General features: G+C 46.5%; 1 protein-coding gene across 9 annotated transcripts in view; it reads left to right on the top strand.

Annotated features, from left to right (window-relative positions):
* NEO1 (neogenin 1) overlaps positions 1 to 20,410 on the top strand; it is a 168,687-nt gene that overhangs the window by 95,315 nt on the left and 52,962 nt on the right. For all 9 annotated transcript variants that reach the window (XM_077785861.1, XM_077785858.1, XM_077785864.1 and 6 more), the window contains exons 6-7: positions 10,538 to 10,692; positions 11,446 to 11,566. In XM_077785861.1, coding sequence (XP_077641987.1) covers positions 10,538 to 10,692; positions 11,446 to 11,566 — 276 coding nt within the window. The remainder of the gene's footprint in view (positions 1 to 10,537; positions 10,693 to 11,445; positions 11,567 to 20,410) is intronic.

Raw genomic sequence — 20,410 nt, 5'->3', positions numbered from 1 at the left:
CCCTGCAGGCTTAGCTGAGGGAGCTCTGGCACATCTTCCCTGAGCTCAGAGGGGATGGGGATTCCATCCTACAGCCCCGGTCCATGGGGATGCTGTGGGTCAGAGCAGCACCCACCTGGTTTCTGTCATCCTGAGCCACACAGGAACTCCTCCTGCTGTTCCTGCACCTGTCCTGCACCTCTGTGGGGGCCCGGGTGTGCTGGTCCCCCAGGAGCAGCCCTTCCATGGCCATACAGGCAAAGGGAGTGGTTTGTGTGTGTTTGTATTGATGCCTCAGGTTTTATATCTTCACATTCTGTGCTGCTGTAGTGTGCGGGTCTGGGATTCATATTAGGGGATGGTGAGCTCTGTTCACAGAGCAGGGAGACAAAACAATTCCTTCTCCAGCTGGGGACCAAGGACCAATGATCCAAATCTCAGCCCCAAGAGCACAAACAACGTGGGCTGAAGAGAGAAAAACAAGAAGCATGGGACTTCATGGCTTAAAGCTGTAATTGCACAATTAACTCCAATATGCAAATGGAGCAGAACTTATAAAAGTGAGACGCCCATGACCTGTGGTCCATTTTGTGACCATTTTGGTTCATCTTGGCTGCAGCCCTGGCTGGGCTCTTGTGCTGCCCAAGGTGGCTCCATTGAGGCCTTGTAATAAATCCCTGCTCCTCTAGTCTCTGTTCTAGGTCAAGGCATCAGTCTGGGCACAGAGGTTCTCCAGCCCCAGCTCCCCTCACTGCTCTGTTCTGATGGAGCTCAGCACCATCGTGGCACTGAGGGTCCCTCCCTGCCCAGGCCTCATCAGCCTCTGCCCAAGCATCAGTGGTCCCAACCCCACACCAGAAATAATGGCCTTGTAGTCATGGAAAACATGCAGAATCCAGGCTCAAACCCAAAATTTATCAAGGTATAGAGCTGTAAACTGGGTGGTGACGTCCATCAGCATTTAGTTTTGTAGAGGAGGATCTGTGTAATAGAAGTTAACTAAGAATGAAATAGTTTGAGGAAGATTACTAAAAACACAAAGCAAAGGCACAGCCAAAGAGGTTAAACAAACACTGGGCACGTGGTGTTTGTGTTCACAGTGAGCACCCAACACCAGTGAAAAGTTACCCTGGAAAGAGAAAAAAACCCACTTCCAAACCTCCCCAGAGAGCTCCTAAGGACAAGGGAAAGGAATTATTATTCTCCTGTTTATTTGCAAGTAAATTAATACAAAACTTTCAGTCATTTGTTAATAACATACAAATCTTGTGATAGTTTTTTCCAAGCCTGTCAGAGCTGGGACATCTGCCAGGGACAGCACGGGGTCAGCACATGATGGAGTGTGAGGAGAAAGGGGTGAGAAGATGGCCTGAAGCATAAAAGTGAATTCCTGCTGTCTGTGTTCTCTGCAAAATTGGAGACTTTTGTCTTAAATTGTATTCATCTTTTCAAATAGAGGGAGCTGTACCTGAACTTGCAGTGTTAGTAAAATATATTTCAGAGCAAACCCCTGAAGTGAACAGTGAGGAATCATTGGGACCAGATGGTCTTCACTCTACATTTCTTGAGGAGCTGAAGTGTGAAATCCTGAGTTCCCAAGAGTGCTGTGTAACCTAGCACCTAAATCAGCAGACTGAAAAAAATCAGACTAAGGAGATTTGGTCAGTGTGACATGAGGGTTTTAGAAGCCTTTTGGGGGAGATTTAAGAAAATGTGGGTGAGTTAATCTGATGTCTGGATCTGTTAAAATGACAAAAAATTAAAATAAAGTGTTGATAGGTGATCGAATCCATCCATGTGTATTTTGTGTGGAAAAAGCCACACTCTGCTATGGAGAGCCTTTTGCAGGATGTTGTTGCCCTTCCTTCCCCAGGGCCCTTCTGACAGTGTCACTCACCAAGAGCCTCAAACACTGGTGCTGTGAGTCAGAATGAATTCCCTCCTGCAGGAAAAGGGAATGAATTCATTGTTTAATAGGAAATTAGAGGGGGAATGAGGTATTGTTTTTATCTGTGGAGCTGAGTCTGCACTGCTGAGTGTGGAAAAGGGGATTTGGAGTGTTCCGAGTTCATTGGGGTTGTGGAAGCGAATGGTGCTGGTGAAGAATTTTGGGAACACCTTGTGATGTAAGGAACATCCAGGTGATGAAATGACAGTAGTGCTCAATGAACTGCACGTGGATTACACAGGGAAATGCAGCTCTGCCACTTTCTGTAGTACAGCTGTGGTCTCTGACCTGGGGCTTGGCATGGCCCTGAAATACTGCAGTTGGAAGATGCAGGTCTTTGGAAAATGTAGGATCTTAAAAACCAAATGAAACAGTAGGAATTGTTAGGAAAGGAATAGGCACCTGAGCAGAAAAATTATTATGGGATTGTGTAAATCTGTGCTGGTCCTGGATGTCAAATAGGGCAAGCAGTTCATCTTCCCTCCTCTCTGAAACACAGCCAAGCTCTTGGGGGTAGTAAAGGCAGAGCAGGTGTGGGGTGTAACTGGGATCATGGAGGAGGTGTGGGATGTAACTGAGATCATGGAGGAGGTGTGGGGTGTAACTGGGATCATGGAGGAGGTGTGGGGTGTAACTGGGATCATGGAGGAGGTGTAGGGTGTAACTGGGATCATGGAGGAGGTGTGGGGTGTAACTAGGATCATGGAGCAGGTGTGGGATGTAACTGGGATCATGGAGGAGGTGTAGGGTGTCACAGGGATCATGGAGCAGGTGTAGTGTGTATCAGGGATCATGGAGCAGGTTTGGGTGGCAAGGGACCTTAAAGTTCATCCAGTTCCACCCCCTGCCCTGGACAGGAGCACCTTCCACTATCCAAGGGTGCTCAGAGCTGTGTCCAACCCAAGTGTGCTCTATAAATCAGGAGTGCTTTCTGGGGAGTAGGATGGAAAGGAGTGTTCATTTCTCTTCATTGGTCAGAACCAAGAGACATCCCATGGTTGGCTGACTCCAAAACACACAAAAGTTGGTAGATTTTGCCTGGTGGTGTCTCATGGAGCTCATCCCTGTGAGCTTTAGGGCTGCTGAAGGCTCACCTGGAGCCAGAAAGCAGCTTTTTAAAGGCAAAATTTAACCAGGAGCAGAAAACACACCCTCTTTCTCAGGAAATCACTCAGCCATCACTCCCACGCTGGGAGAATATCTGGAGATAATCCACTTTTCTGTTTTTCGTCTGTTCCCTCCTGGACACGTGGTCTTGGCTGCCAAGTGGCACTGAGCCCCTTTGTGTGTTGGTGTCCCTGGTTGTGTCCTGCTCATGGGGAGCCCCTGAGGGTGGATTTGGGGGCTGAGGCACAGCGGGCACCACACCTGCAGCAGGTCCCTTTGGCTGCGTGGCTGAGCAGGGCAGTCAGGAGGGACATTGCTCCCACTGGATCTGTGCACACAGGGCTGAGGGGAGTGGGAATGCTGGGCCAGCCTCGCCAGAGGTTTCTTGCCAACGTGCAGTTGGTGTCTGAATGGGTGACGTCGCTGTCGAGGCAGGACGGAATGAGAGGACTGACTCAGAAGGCTGCTGAGAGTAAACTTCCAGTTTATTCAAACACACCACTCTTTTATAGAGCTTCCTGAGGACCAATTCCATTGGTTCTGAAGTGAAAACAACCCAGACCGTTGGTGCAGAGTGCTTGATGAACAGTGATAGAACTTAACTATACACAATGTGAACAAGAGAGGTAAAGAATTATTTACATTCTTTCTCAGCTCTTTCCCAGGCTTCTGCCTGGCTAGAAACTCTCAGTTTCTCTCTTTGACTGAATCTGAGACCCACAGGGTAAGGCAAGTGAAGAACCCAGAAAGAAAAGCCCTGCTCACGTGCAGGGTGCTGCGAGAGCTCGCTGCGTGTCTGTGCTCCCAGCGAGCTTCCCAGGCAATTCCAGCTGTGGATCCAAGTCCAGAGCTCTGCCTGCCTGCAGTCGAAGTGCCAGGCTGGAGCCACAGCTTTCCACAGGAGCCTTGCTGGGGATGGGGCTGCTGCACACGAGAGATTCCTCATGGCTGGCTTCAGGGACTGTTGGATTTTACTGCAGCTCATGCTGGGAGGGAATCCCATTTCCATCCCAGCATGCAAGAATGAACAATTAATTGTTTGGAGTCTTATCTGAGGACAGGACAGGGATGGAGATGTTAGTTCTGTGTCATTCCTCGTGCTCAGGAATGATACATATATATGTTTATATATATATATATATACACACACACACACACACTGATTTCCTTTCTGCAGCACCGAGCATTTCTTTGTTAAGCTCCTATTTGAGGTGTCCAGTTCCATGGCTGCATAATCCTGTCTTTGCTCAAATAACCGATTCCAGCTCTTCCATTTTTCTTTTGGAGCCAATTTTCTGACTCATTGATCATTTTCACTGTTGTCTTGTAAATCAGAGTTCATGTTTTCCTTCAAATGTGGGGGTAGGAGTGTGTTGGGTGGAGGGAGGAGAGGAAGCTGCTGCCAGACTCCACATGGGCAGTTCTTCCATCCCAGTGATACTGGGACTCATGACCAGTTTGTGAGAAAATCCTTGTTTCTCAGGCCTTTTTCTGTGCACTTTAGTGCTATTACTTCCTGCTTCATAAATCCACAATATATTATTTCTCCCTAATAAAAACCCACATATGTTGAATTACAGCGTGAGTTTTTTACTCTCTAATTGATCAATATAATTATACTTTCTATTTGTTCTGTGCTGTTTATGCTTACCTGGTTTCTTGGTTGTTGTCCTAGCATTGAATATTGGGTTTTAGTTTCTGCCTCTGGAATGTTTACTTAGGGGCTGGTCTCTGAAGCGTGGATCATATTTAGCAATCTCTGAATGAAAGCTTTTCACTGTAAATGTAAAACAGTTGTTTTAATTCAGCCCTGCCCTTCTGCCACCACTGGAACCAGCTCTCCATGGAGCTGGGGTTTGGCATTTGCCAAGGAAAATGTAAAGCTCTGAGGAGTCCAAAGGAGCAAAACACCAAATGCTCATCTGGGGCTGTTGCAGCTGCTGAGCAGAGGTTAACAGGCAAACCAGGCCCCCTCTCTGCTTTGGCTGTTGAAGAAGAGGGAAAGGTTCCCACCAGGCAGGGTGCCACAGGCACCACTTCACCCTAGGGACACTGGCTTTAATTTTCTAAAATATATATTAAAAAACCCATTTACTGCATTAGAGAATGTCACTGCCACCAAACCTCTTCGTAAGCTGCAGCTCTAGTTTTGCTGCAAAAAAATTTTGCTGTAGTAGTTTACATTTTTATAACCTTTTTTGTGTCTTGGAATGCTGATTCTTGTACATTAATTTGACACTTTTCTGTATTTCTCTAGAGGAACCCTTTTTGTCAGCTTGTGTTTGCTTTGCAAATTTTGTAGCTGCATATTAAGTGTGTTTTAAGGACATCACAGCCGTGCTCAGGAATTGGGAAGACTTTGTCTTGCCTACAACATAGTTTTGGGGTTTAAATCTCTTTTTTTTTTTCCCAAATATAATCCATATACTTCTGCTTTTTTTTAAGGAAGAATGTTACGACTCCCCATTTTCATTTAAAGTGTAAATCTTTTTTTGTTTTCAGGATACATTTGAAGAAAACCAACTAATTTATATACAACTAACTCATGGAATTTAAAGATAATAGTAAAAAAATTCTGCTTTCAAACATCAATTCAAACATTTTTTCTGTGTTTTGGGGGAGGGACAGGAGGAGATGGATTAACTGGGTGGTGGTCATGTTGCAGTTTGATCCTTCTTAGAAACTAAATTGCAGTTGTGAAAATTGCATTTAACTTTATAATGATTCTAATAGGATTTGGAGCATATCCTAATGGAATAGGTTGTTATCCCTGGAGGAGGAAATAAAATCTCTGTGGACCATTTCAGGCTGATGTGAAATAGGCTTTATGGTAAAATGTCCATTTTAAATGCTGCTGGTAATCCAGATTTGTAACTGAAATACAAGCTAGGGATTGTGCCCCCAGCATCCCTGAGAAATGGGTTATAAATGGAGCTGGCCAGGAATGCTGGAGTCAGGATTATTTGAGATTCACTGGGAAGATGTGGCCACTCTGCTAAGTTTGTATTTGTGCCCTTTGGGCTGTGGGGAAGCTTCTGGAACCAGCAGATGCTTTTGTAAGAGGTGCCTGGAGATGCACTCCGTGTCCACTTGGTCATGGCCAGAAGTGTGGGAGGAAAGGGATGGGGAGGAGTGGCAGGGGCTGGGATTTCACTGGCTGACCTTGCAAACACACTCCTGATGTCTAGGGATGGAGGGCACGTGGAGGTGGCTGAGGAAGCAGCAGTGGTTCTTCAGGGCTGTCCTGGACATTTCCAGTGTGGAAATTCAGCCCTCTGCCTGCCCTAGGCTGTTCTGGAGTTCCAGCACTGCTTCAGGAATAGTCCTGGAAGTGTTTCTGTCCTTGGAAGTGCCCAAAGCTGCCCTGGATGGGGCTTGCAGCACCGTGCTCCAGTGGAAGGTGTCCCTGCCCATGGCAGGGGTGGCACTGGATGGGCTCTGAGGTCCCTTCCAACCCAAACCAGTCATGGATTCTGTCCTGGGGGTGTTTGGAACCGCTGGTCGGTCCCGTTCACTTTGGGCTTCTTGGATGCTGTGCTTGGACCAACAGCTGATTTAGTAATGCTTTTTAGAAAGAGAATAAGTATTTAAACATGATCTTTACAACCTGTGTGTCCAAAGGAGACCATTGCTGTGCTCCTCCTGTACAGCAGAGCTACAGACCGCTGGAATTAATTTCCATTTCCTTCTGATCACCTGTACTTGTGGAATGGGATCCATGTCCAGCATCCATTCCTGTTTCCACATCACCTTGGGTGCAGTTCCTGCTGCATGTCTGGAGTTCCTCAGCTCTTCCCATCCTTTTAGAGCTATTGGCTTAAAAAAGCATCTTATTTTTCAAATATTTCACCTTTATTGGGATGTAACTTAGAAGTTTGAATCAATTGCTGATGTAGGACGGATTGGGTTTTTTCCTTAATCTTTTGATCACTGTTGTGATCAAAATATTTTCTTCAATCTCCAGAAGGGTGGCAGGGCTCCCTGGGGGTGTGAAATTCTGTTCAAGTGTTTTGCCTTTTCAGGAGTTGTTCTGTGCTGACACGAAGAGGGGGCTGAACTGCCAAGTTGTCTTTGAAGTTTAATTGTGTGTTTGGCAACAGAGCACACGATCTTCCCTTACAAATCTGGATTTCTGTGGTAATTGGCTCGTTTGCTCACTGGTTATCAATTGAACTTCTCTACCACAAACATCTGTACTTGCATTGTGTTAATGCTAAACACTGACATAGTTAAACCAGAAGAGTGTGTTTGAAAAACATTTATTAATTCATTAACTGGGAAGTAATTGATAAAGTGAGCACTCCTCATGTTATTATCCCTTTGTGAGCAGCTTGGCATTTGCTCCATGAGCCAAAAAAGCGAAGTCACTTTGAAAAAAATAGGGTGTTTCAAATTCTTAATCTCCTAAATCAAAAGTAATTGAGAGTAGGTAGGAGAGTATCTACTTCAACTTCCATTATTGTGTCAAAAAAAATCCTGCTTCTTACGATTCAAAAGTAATGCCTTTTTCTGGATGATGTCCCAAATTGGAGCAATATCAGTTGCCAAAGATATTTGAGTTCTTTCCAAATGTCTTCATTACAAGTTAAACACTAGTGGGGAACGCAGAGTCAGAACTTTGCTGTGGTACAGTTTGGGCATTCAGTTCTTCCCTGTGAGGGTGGCAGGCCCTGGCACAGGGTGCCCAGAGCAGCTGGGGCTGCCCCTGCATCCCTGGCAGTGCCAAGGCCAGGTTGGACAGGGCTTGGAGCAGCCTGGGACAGTGGAAGGTCCCTGCCCATGGCAGGGGTGGGATGAAATGATCTTCCAGGAACTGTCCAGCCCCAACCAGGCTGAGATTCCCTGATGAGTTTTTCACGTAAGTTTTTGTGCTTTTAACAGTCGCTGCTGCTGGCTTGTGTCTCTTTGTGTTCTTCTGACAAGAATAATGTGTGGCTAAGGAATTCAAACTCACCTGTAATGAATGTTTTGGAAATGGAAGCATTGTACATTCATGGAAAAACAACTTTCCCAATTCTTGTATTCCCTTTTTTCAACTCTGCAAGCACTGCAGGAATCGATCGTGCGTGCGAATACAGCCGGAGACAGAGATGGAAGGGAAATGAGAACATAAACTATTGATCAGGCAGGCTGAACAAAATGAGTCATTAGTTAAAAAGGGCTAACGATGAGCAGGCAATGATTGTCCCAGGCTGGCAGGGGATGATGCATGTGGGAAGGGCAGAGGCAGAGCGATGGGTTGGGTGAGGGATTTGCTGCAGTGCTGCCATGACATTTATGCCATTTTTCAAGGCACTGCTGAGACACAGCTGAAATTCCATGTAAATGATTGAAACTCCACAGGCTCCGGAGATGGATTCAGGCTGGAGCACGTCCAGGGGGGTGTGAGGAATTGTCACAGCAGAGCAGAGCAAACACGACTGCTTGAACCACCCAAAATAAGGCTGGGTTAGGGGAAGGGAGGGAGCACAGCTTGTAATAAATAACAGTGCTGAGGATAAATACCAGGGAGGGATAAAAATAATTTTCATAGAGAATAAATTACAGCAATTTGGTGGCAAATAAATTCAGAAGAGAGTTTTTAAATGTCAGAGTTGTGTGTGGTGGTAGCAGCCGTCAGAGGGTAAGCACAGAAATATCTGAAACCTTTTTAAGGTGGAATTTATGGTGTGTTTGGTAAATTTCTGGGAAGTTGGTACGAAAGGGATGTCTGAATGCACAGGCAGCTGGGCTCGGCCCCATCCAGCTTTTTGCTCCTGTGTGAGAGTTAGAGCAGTGAATGTATGTTTTTGTGTGGGTTTGCACCCTTACCTGAGAGGTAAACCACCTTCTTACTCTAAAGTATTTCCATTTATTAATGTTCTCTTTATTCATTTATAATCCAAAACATAAGGGGGGCTGGGGGAGCTGCTTGCCTCCAGCTGTTTTTACAAGTATTAAATTCACCTTAGAAACCTTTTGGATCATTTCAGAGGAAACATGACCTAGGATTCCTTATCCACAGCACCAAATAAACCCCATTGAGAGGCCAAGTGTGTAAATTGTTTGTCTAAATCCCGTGGCCCTTCCATATTGACTTTCTTTGCTAAATATTAAAGGGCAAAAGGCTGCTTTGGGCTTTCCTGGAACTCCAGCAATCCAAGCTGCCAACACAAGTAAGAGAATTGCCCTGTGCTGGGAGCATAATAAACACAAATCAACGGGTGGGTGTTCTCTGAAGAGGATACTCAAGGAGTAAGTGCCTGCAGGGCTTGGTGCTGCTGAGCCAGATGAGTGCAGAGGCCCTGGATGCAGCTGGAGGCTCCTGTGGGAGAAACTGTGACTTGTCTGTGCACTGGTCACTTGGGGCTGGTGTCCCCAAAAAAATCTGTATTCAGAGTTTGTGTGATTTTAAATATATTTGATGGAATTGATCTCACTCTGGGGACTTCAGGGCATACAGAAGGCAGCCAAGACCCAGAGTAGCACCTTTGGTGCATGTTGTAAGTGAAGAACTTCTGTTCTTCATGGAATTTATGTTCAGCTTCTGCTCTGCTGTGTTATAGATACACAGCTCTCCTATATACCCATGAAATGTCATCATGGTGGTACAAAGGCGCCTGGCTGCTCCTGGACATCCCATTTCCCTGGCTTCCACAGGCCAGAGGAGAAACTCCTGGGCTCAGTGCAGCACTCTGTTTGATAACCTCAGTTCCTTCCCGTTTTGTGTCCATTCATTTTTAAAAGTACTTTTTGATATAATTGTAGCTTTTGTTTTCCTATTGATTCGAACCCCCTGAGGTTTAACTTTGCAGTTTATACACCTCAGTTCCATTTCTTCTTTCATGTGGTCTCAAGAGGTCATTCCCAATTGGCTGGATCCAAGGATGGGTTGAGTTGGAGGGGACCTTAGAGATCCTGTCATTCCCAGCCCTTTGCTGTGGGCAGTGACACCTTCCACTGGAGCAGGCTGGCCCAAAAGTGGTTCTAGAGGAACTCCCAGCTGGTGTCAGTGTCGTGACACCTTCCACTGGAGCAGGCTGGCCCAAAAGTGGTTCTAGAGGAACTCCCAGCTGGTGTCAGTGTCGTGACACCTTGTACTGGAGCAGGCTGGCCCAGAAGTGGTTCTAGAGGAACTCCCAGCTGGAGTCAGTGTCGTGACACCTTCCACTGGACCAGGCTGGCCCAGAGGTGGTTCTAGAGGAACTCCCAGCTGGTGTCGGTGTCGTGACACCTTGTACTGGACCAGGCTGGCCCAGAGGTGGTTCTAGAGGAACTCCCAGCTGGTGTCGGTGTCGTGACACCTTGTACTGGAGCAGGCTGGCCCAGAAGTGGTTCTAGAGGAACTCCCAGCTGGTGTCGGTGTCTATCAAAGCTGAGCTGCAAATTCCTGCCCCTCATTCCCAAGTGCCCAGTCCATGCCCAGTCCATCTCTTGGTGCCGAGCTGGCTGTGTGTGGGACTGTCAGGTCTCTTTCTCTGGCTGTAACATCATCTTCTTGTGTTTATTCCTCTCCCCATGAAGTTCCCCCCACGTTCCTGAAGCGCCCTGCGAACATCTACGCCCACGAGTCCATGGACATCGTGTTCGAGTGCGAGGTGACCGGGAAGCCAACGCCGACAGTCAAGTGGGTCAAAAACGGGGACGTGGTGATCCCCAGTGACTACTTCAAAATCGTGGTGAGTGCTCTGGCCATCTGGCACGTTTTCAGGCTGTTGGTCTGGCAGTTGTCCTGCACACAGTCCTGGAAATTGGGTTCTTCTATGGAACCTGCTTCCTGCTTTTGTCCTACTGATGTTTGGGGCCTGGAGGAGAAATGGTTTCTTGAATCCCTTTAATGTACATTGCTTACATTGTAAGAGTTGATGTCTTTATAGCTTGGGCTTTCCAGCAGACTCGGGCACACAGGGTGGCAAAATGCACTGTCAAAGTACAAGCTCACCACGACCACTGGCTGCGTGTGCTGCAGTCTGTGCCCCATTAAAATTCCAATTTCTAGCAGGAGCTGAAATAGAAATGTAACTGAGCTGTGGATGGAGAGTTTGGCACAGGGATGCTTCTACAGGGAGATTTTAGATGCAGTGAAAGGCATTATTGAGATATGGCTGAGGAATGAATGGCTGTGTAATTGGGTGTACCTGGCTTGTAGAGCTGTGAGGTTCAGTCAGGGTCCAAAGTACCACCAGAACAGCTGGGGAAACATTAGGATTTGCCAGTGCTCTGTGATGCTAGAAAATTATTGCCACTAATGAGAGCTTCTGCTGCTTTTTGAACCACCAGAACATGAGGATTTAGTGCAAGGGAAGTGAGATCTGGGAGCTCCAAACACACTTTCCCCAGTTGCTGTCAGAAGTTTCTTCTATCCTGCTGACACCATTGTTTTGGTAATTGCAGCCCATTTCTAAGTGTTGTTTTTTCCCTTTGCTCCTCAGAAAGAACATAACCTGCAAGTTTTGGGGCTGGTGAAGTCTGATGAAGGATTCTATCAGTGCATTGCAGAAAACGATGTTGGAAATGCACAGGCTGGAGCCCAGCTGATCATTCTTGACCTTGGTAAGATAAACTGTGACAGCAGAGAGCCAGAAGTGGGGAGGGACCTTTCCAAGGGACCTTTCCACATGGTGGGTTCTGTCAATAACTCAGAGCAGGGTGATTTTTAAAAAATCCTGTGGGTGATCCAGTGTTGTTTTCTGTACACTTAGTGGGGAAAATTTAAGGAATTCTACAGGATCCATCCTGTATTTGGAATAATATTTGGTGCATTAATAAAACTTGGTCAGAAATGTTGCATGCTGAGGTTTACAAGCAATAGCAGAATAGCCAAAATGAAAACAGTCACTAAAATCACAAACCTGGAAAAGAAGCACTTATGGAGCACACCCCAAATCACCCCAAACATTTTATATCAAAGTCATTTAAGTGTCAGAAGCTTTTTTCTGCTATTAGTGTAAAAAATAGTGAGCTTTGTCATTCCTGCAAACTGCAGCTGCACATCTGGTGGTTTACAGCTGCAGTTTAAGGTAAATATTTGTCCCTGTGCTCCAACCAGTGGCTCTCCTGTCAGTGCTCCCCATACAGTGCCCTGCATTGAATGGCTGGGGTGGCAAAGCAGAACAATTGGTGTTATGACTGAAGACCCCAAAATAGAGATACTGCAAGTATCATCACTAAGGCATCAGGTTGTTTTCCTCTTTCAGGTCACAGAGTTCTGAAAAATAATTTCTAAGAGCCCAGGGAAGAAAATGACAGAGGATGAAGGGTAACAAGTCAGACAAGAAAATACTAAAACTATACTGAGGGGGAGCTTTGTGTTGTCTTTTTTGGAGAAGGATTGTTTTAAATTCTAATTTTTTTCTCATTTGGATGGAGAGGATTTAGGAGAAACAGCCATGGTTGGAGATTTGATGGAACTTCACACCTTGAACAGGTGTGAATCTGCTGTCCCTGGGTTTGGTGTCCAGTGGGCAGAGTAAACTTAGGAATGAGCCATAAGGAGAGATTTCCTGCTTATGTTCCAGTTGTTTTGTAGAGTAGCTGTGCACTTGCTGCTTCCTCTGGATTCCTCTTTGGATCTGGGTGTGTTTCACTGCTGGCTGAAGAGCCACAGGTACCCCCCACAGTGATTTGGGGAATGCAGGGTGCCCTCTCCTGCAGTCAGGAGCTTTAATGCCACGGAGCAGTGTCAGGAGTCTGCATCCAGCACTGCCCTGCTGTCATCAGATTGCCAGAAAAATTATTAAAAGTAATTTAATTTCTGCTCTGTGCATGAATCACCTGAGTGGTTTGCAGCCCCTTCCAGCACAAGCAATATTGCACATTCTCCACGTTTAAAACACTGAATAATGAATGGCCTTGGCTCTGGGAGCCCTGCCCAAGCCTGTGCTTGCACCCAGCTCCCAGTAGTGGTTTGTAAATGAGTCTCACTGTTGTTATTGGAGTTCCTGTGGTCTCCCTCCTCTTCCTTCCCCTCCCCTGCTGTTTGTCCAGTGGTTTCTCCTTCCTGCTCCGGCACCTCACCCTGCCGTGCTCCAGGACTTTGCTCATGATGTCCTTTCTCTTTTGCATGCTGCCAGAGGATTTGGGCTGCAGTGCTGGAGTCTCACTGTGGGTGTAGAGACACACCCGAGGCCGTGTCCCTGAACTCTGGGGCCGTTGAGATGCTGTTCTCCAGCAGTGGGACACCCCCATGGAACACACCTGAGTGCAGCTGTGCTCTGCAGGGGGCTGTGGTGGGCAGTGCCATGAGGAATGAGTGTGATATGTGAAAACTCAATCACAGGTGGAGGAAATATGGATATTGGGGTTTAAAATGCCTTCTCTCAATCCATGACCAGTGGAGAAGGAAACTGTTCTGGGAAAGAGGGAGAAGGTATCACATGCAGTAGTGGCAGCTGGCTTGGTATGAAAATTCAAACCCCTCATTTGAACAGAAACGACTCTGAACATTTCAATCATTAATTCAGAAAGCTTTTTTTTTTTTAATTATTTCATAGCTGCTGATGAGAAATGCCAACTTTACCAATTTGAAAAGTAACTTCAGTGAGAAAAATGTTGATTAAGTGTTCGTCAAAGTTCTTCCCAGTTATCTGCATTTCCCTTCCCGTGCTGTTCTGTTTTCTCCTTCCTGCTGGAATTGGCAAACATCTGGTTATTTACAAACCATTTCTCATTAGCCCTTTTGCTTATCAAATTGATCTTGAATGAGCTAAATGCAAATGAGAAAGTGGAAGCCCTGGGGAGTTTCTCAGGGAGGCCACTCATCCAAGTGAAGTCCCACATCTGTGCTTTGTGCTCCTGGAAGGCAGTGTAAGTTTGAAATGCAGTGAGGGGAAAACATTCATCTGCTACAAAGGGAGGCTTGTCTCTGTTTGGGCAGATTTCTGACTGGGAAAGAGCAGGAATTTGGTGATTCACCTTCTGCACAGCCCCACAGAAACCTGTATAAAGTCTATCTGTGACTCTCATCTCCTACAATGAGCTTGATAATATCATCCATCAGACAACATTTTAGGCTGGGCTTTTTGGTGTTTGGGGTGAGTTCTGGGTAGCTTGGAAAGTTATTTCTGGAAAATGTTAAAGCACAGAACTGAAAGGCTTCTTGAGTGGCTTTTCCTCTAAACTTTGGTAATTCGGTTAATAGGTTTAGAAAGGTTTGCACCTGGAAAAGGATTGGCCATACAGAAACTACAGCCCTTGCTTTTTCAGGAGTATATGAAAGAACCATGGTATTGAGAGCTGAGGCTTTTAGGACAAGTGTTTGTAATTGAGAAGGTTGGAAGGATAGAAGAGGGAGGAACATTTGGGCCAATAGTCTTGAGTTAAATCCTCTTTATCCCTGTACTGAACATGAGGTGTAGAATTCTGCAAGGGACTTGAAAAGCCTCTCATGTGTTTTTCAACCACTTTGGGATTTGAAGCTGTGTCCCTGTTCCTCAGATACTGCCCCTGGGTGCTCTGTGCCTTTCAGAATTTCACTGGAGTGGCTCTGCTGCCTGCTCTGCCATTCAGGAAGAATTTAGGAATTCTCCCTAAAAGAAGGAAGTTCCTTAATGATCTCATTGTCCTGCACTTGGACTTCTGAGTCTCAATGCTTCTCTCTTTGCCTCCTTGATGAAGAGATGAGTGGTTTGATGTCCTGCAGATGCCCCCACGGAGGACTCCTGCCTATCCCAGAATCTCCATCCTGCTTTGGGAATGCCTTTCTCAGCAGCCTCAAATCTCTCCTCCCCCTTTTTTACACAAACCCAGCTAGCTTCACTTCCAACTCTCATTGCTCAGCTCCTGAATGTCCCAGTTATGGAGCAGATACACTTAATTAGAGCAGAGCCATTCCTTGTCATCACTTTCACAGCATTTTTGTGTGTGGTGGGTGAGACCCTCAGGGGTAACGGAGGCATTTGGGGTTTCTTGGTGCTGTAACCCAGCCTTGTCCAGGGAATCTGGCCCTGCTCACGCTGCCATGTGGGGACTGGGAAAAGAACAGGTGGCAACAAGTAGGAGGAGGGAGGCAGATGGTTCCCTGTCACCCTGTGTGAAAGGCATTGACGAGTACTCAGGCACCAGGGAAAAACAGGAGTGATGCCTGAACACTGTGGAAAGCACGGCCCTGGACTGTAAACAAATATGCTGTGTTATGGGAGAACAATTTCAAACCATCCTTTCAGAGGCACCGTGTCACCTTCACAACTGAAGGGAGGTGCTTTGTGAGGCTTTTGTACTTTTATACTACAAAATTGGGTTTTTTCACTGTGTTGTGATTTGTACAGGAGTGAGATCTCAGAGTGAATGAGGTGGATACTGTGCTGCAGGAGCCATGTCAGGATTGTTTGTAATGGAACTATCCATTTCTTTAAGCTCAGTTTTTTCATGGAAAAAGGTCTCTGTCCAAGCAAGGGTATCCTGCATGTGATTAATTGTTCCCAGCATGGAAAGCAGGGAGGAGAAATTAGAAATCTGTGTGTAGCTGTAGCTGTACAGGCTTTGGGATCAGAGAGTCATCTGGGGATGGCTCCACGGGATGGGTGCAGCTTCTTCAGGGAGGTAGGACAGGGAATTGGGTCACTCTCAAAGGCTGATTCCAGTGTTTCCTCACTTTGGACAGGGTGATGAGGCAGCCAGGAGCAATGGCACAGGGATCAGTGGATGGAAGGACAGCAGTGTGTGTCTGCTGGAGACTGGGTCCTGCAGGGCAGGGAGGAGATGGAGATTTTTACCACAGCCCTGGTGCTCGTGTGGGTGCTGGGTGGCAGCTCCAGGTGTGACAGGCAGGACACAGAGTTTCCAGAGCAGGCTGGAATTCATTGCCTGTGTCTGGCTGGCAAGTGGAGCTGAGAATTCCAGCCTTCAGCTTCCAGGCAGGAGGCTTTGGCTTGTTTGGGATATTTTTGTAGGTTTCCATAGGAGACTGTGTTAACAAGAGGCAAAGCATTTGATCCTGAAGGACCAAAGCACAGCAATGGTCTGCTCCAGGGCAGGGGTTGAGAGTGTGTCCAGGAGACCAGGAGGGATAAAGAAGGAACTGCCAACTGGGCTCCAGCACAAAGTAAAAGCCCAGGGAATCTGGAATCAAAGGCAGCAAATTGCCTGGAATTGTAGGGATGTAGGAAAGACAAAGCTCAGCTGGAGCTGGAACCTTTTCAGGGAAGGTTATGGAGCTAATCCCCCTGGAGGCCATGCTATGGGTACATGAGAGGGATGATGATGGGGAACATCAGCATGGATTTGCCAAAGGCAAACTGTGGCCTTCTGACATAAAATGGTTGGGCCTGTGGTTGAGAGGAGAGAAGCAGATTTTGGTTGCTTTGCCTTTAGCCAGGCCTTTGGTGCTGTCTCCGAGGGTTTCCCTGAAGCTAAACTGGGGAAATCCAGACTGGATGATGGGGTGTGTGGAGAACCATCGTGTGATGGACTGGATGTGCTGAGTTTGATTCATCCTGGACCCCCTGTTACTGCTCAGACAGGAATGGAGACACAGGGCAGGTGGTGAGGACAGGGAAAAGCTGCAAGCAAAGGAATTTGATCAGAGAAAGCAGCTTCACAGGGAAGGAGCTGCAGTCCAACAGGCTGCCCAGGGAGGTCTGGGAATCTCTGCTCTCAGGAGATACTCGAGGCACACCTGGACAAGGCCCTGAGCAGCCTGCCTGAAGGTGACCCTGCTCCAGCTGGGGTTCAGGTGAGCCCCCAGACCTGTTCTGTGCTCCTGACACACCATGAGGGATGGACCCTCTTGGTGCTGGTGCTCTGCATGGAATGGCCAAATCTGACAATTCCATGGGATGTGTTTCCTGCTGCTCTCCTTGGGAGAAGCACAAGTGCTGGTGCTGGTGGCAGTCTGGCATCACAAACCATGTTTAATTGAAGTCTGACACCACTGCATGATCTCAGTTCCTCTGCTGACTTGCATTCCATGGATCCTAACTTGGAGGGTTTTAAAGACATCATTTCTTGCCCTAAATGGGTGCATTTTTTAAGCAATTGAGCTTTGTCCAGGCCTGTTGCTGCATAAGCAATTCCATTTAGTGTTGGTACCTCCCTGCCAGGGTTTGGCCATGAGCTGTGGGCAGGCTTGGAGCACTGAAAGGAGCTGGGTGGGCTGGGGGCTTCTCTGAGCCCCACAGAGATGGAGAACATCAGGATTCTGATCCAAGTTTCCCAAAGCCAGCACATTTCAGTTGAGATTGTGCTGAAAATCTGTCATTTCTGCACTGCAGATGGGACTGGACTGTTTGGAGTCACTTCAGGCTGACTTGGAGATTCCCATTCCTCACACAGAGGCCATTTCAGCTCCCCTGACCTGACTGAAAAGGTTCCCGGCTATAGCTGGATTTTAAAGGCAATGTCAAAAGCCTTATTTCAGACAGGATAGATGAAATACTCTGTGTTTTCCAGAATTGTAAGCTTCATTATGCTGCTTTAGGAGGCAAATAGAAGTTCTTGTTGACAAGTTTTGGCTCCTACTAAAAGAAATGCAAAAGTTGGCACTAACAGGCCAACTGTGCTCTGCTTTGAAAAACTCAGTTCTACATTTGGGTATTTGCCATGTGTAAAAAATCCCATAAATAGGCCTTGCCTGGTTCAAGCCCTGAGGCAGACTCCTCTCAGGTCACCTCAAGACCTATTTTGGATGTTTTCACAGATACCAAATGTACCTTCTCAGGCTGGCTCTCTCATAGAGGTGATGCTTTACAGTATTTTTTAGTTACGTATTTTGAATGAAGGCATTCTCAGTTCATGGAATTCTATGGAGTTCTTGGAGACTCCAGAAGTACTTGAAAAATCTGCAGGGTGTTGTGAATGAAATGCCAGAGCAAGATGAAAATATGTTGTTCTTATTCAAAGAGCAGTAAAGGAGGACTCTGGGTGTTCCTCTGCAGGGTCTCCTGTTTCTTCTCTCAGACAGAAATATTCTCATGTTCTTTCTGCCTTGGCCAATTTTGCATGTCTTAATGAGGGAAAATGGGAAGAGGTCCCTGTGGTTTCCAGGATTGGCTTTCAGGAGTCTCAGCATCCACCAGGGAAGAAATAGATGAAAATTGAGCAGAAAGACTGCAAAGCCTTGCAGACCAAAATCCTCATTTTCTGTCAAGAGGAAAAAGCACTCAAAGGAATGAAGTGTGGATTTTGGGGGTGGGAGATGGCAGTGGACCTGGGGTGGAACTGATGTTCAAGCAGCTCAAAGCAGCCCATGGTTCTGGGAGAGCAGCTCTGGGCTCAGGGCACCTGGCTCTGCTGCACTGGGGACATGGGGAAGAACTCTGCTCTGGTGGAGTGGGAAGATCTGAAAGTCAGAGAATGGAAAATCCAGTGGGTTGAGCATCATCAGAGCCAGTGGGAGCTTCCTCCCTGCTTCTGTCTATTTTATATCCACATATCCCTGAGGCTTTCCACTCACAGGATTCGAGTTTGTCCCCAAAAAAGCTTTAAAAGCAGCAAATGTCAAATTCCAAGCTGCACATGGGGAACATTTAAGAACTCCTGGCAGTGCCGGGGCTCCACGGAGCCGGGAGCATTCCTGAAGTCCCTGCCTCCATCCCAGCCCTCCAGCATCCACCCAGCATCAGATGGATGGAGCAGGAACAGCTTGGAAGCCTCATTTGGAGAGCTGTGCTTCAGGAACATAAACAGCATCTGAAATCACAAACTGACTTCAAACAGTCACAGCCAAAGCCAAACTCGGAGAATGTTTTGTACCGGTTGTGTACACTCCAGTGCTAATTTTCTGTAAACACAGCAGTGTGTGCTCCTCTTTAGTGCTGAAAGAGTGGGGGGTTTGGGTTTAATTTTGATTTTAATTTACATTACTTAGCTATTATTCCTCAGGGAAAGGCAGCATTTGTGTTTCTCATGGCTGCATGTCTGTTCAAAATGGCCTGGGAGCTGTTTGAATTCAGTCAGTTTCATTTCTCGACTCAATTCCTGTTTAATAAATGATCTTTATTTATTCCCTCTTTATAGGCCCTGCTAATATATAGTCTTATTGAGAAGCAGAACTGATTAAACCACCCTACATCCCAAACTTCTTGAACGTTTTACTTGATGAAACGGGAGCCAAGCAGTTCTCAGTAGCCTATTCATGTTTAAAGCTGGCACAGGCTTTGAATAAATTGCTCTAATTTAGATTAAATTAGGAGTAGATTAATGTTTGCCAGCGCGCCGTGAATCGCAGGGAGGCAGAACAGCATTTATATTGTGCTTATTAGTTTTCATTTCTTGTTTTATGGCTGTATTTACAGTTGGCTTGGCAGAGAAGTGAGAACCTCGTGATGGAATTTCTACGGGTTTGGGTGCCCTGACTTCAGTCTGGGCCCTCAAATAAAGGGTTGTGGGGATGCTGCCTGTGCTTGGAAACACTGGCACCTTGAATTTTGGTTTTCACCAGGAGTCTTGATGGCTAGAAGGAGCTTGAAGAAATGCCATGTCACGTTGGAAAAGGAGTGATAGGTAAGGAATGTTCAGTGGAGGAGGAGCAAGGGCCTGTAGGAGCAAAAACCTTCCGTGTTCTATGAGAAATACACAGCACACATTAATACGAGTTTGCTGTCCTCCACCTGTATTATTCCATATTTATTGTCCCACTGCAGAAGTGCAGTGAGGTAGGATGTGTATGGAAAGCTCTGAGTCCATTTTATCACTTCTGGCTAATCCTGAATTCCTGAGAGAGTTTCTCAGTCCAATAAAAGTCTCTTGGCCACCGGAAAGGCTGATTATTAACACCAAATACACCTCCCTCAACAGCACTGAAATCCACCCATTCCAATTATGTTTATCCTCATATTTTCTATATTCCTGGCAGCTTGGCTGGGTGATGTCATGTCAGGAGTGCATTTTCCTGGGAACAAAGCAGTGGTAATGGCTCCTCTGCCTGGCTCTGGCTCCTGCTTAGAGGGGAAAAATACAAATAATCAGGAGTGGATCACGAGGGCTGTTGTTTTGAGTGGCTTTGCTTTTTCCATCCCTGGATGAGTGGAAGGGCAGGATTAGCTGTAGTTTGATATCCGTCATGACTACCAAAGGCATTTCCTCTGCCTTTATTCCTCATATCCAGGGCTCTGAAGATTGACAGAAACACCCTTAATTTGTAATTGATCCCAGGCTCATGTTGGAAAGGAAAAGATCAGATTTTGTCAGTCTCACACCAGCGGGGAGAACAAACACATGGGGTTGGTCTTAATTGGTTGCTTATATTTCAGAGTTGCTAAATTATACAGGAATAGCAGAGGGAGCTGAATGCCATTTGGAGAGAAGGGACAGGATTGGCTTTCACTTGGGCTGAGTGGCTAACAGGACTCATGTGGATGAAGATCTGGAGCTGGGAGAAGCCCCTGGTACTTATTGACAGGATAACCTGCATGGGCTCATGGGGTTTATTCCCTAAGGAAATGCCATAAATCCAACAAA

The sequence above is a fragment of the Lonchura striata genome, chromosome 11 (genome assembly GCF_046129695.1).
Source record: "Lonchura striata isolate bLonStr1 chromosome 11, bLonStr1.mat, whole genome shotgun sequence".
Taxonomy (NCBI): Eukaryota; Metazoa; Chordata; class Aves; order Passeriformes; family Estrildidae; genus Lonchura; species Lonchura striata.
Note: the sequence above shows the minus strand (reverse complement) of the source record. Positions and strands in the feature narration are given on the sequence as shown.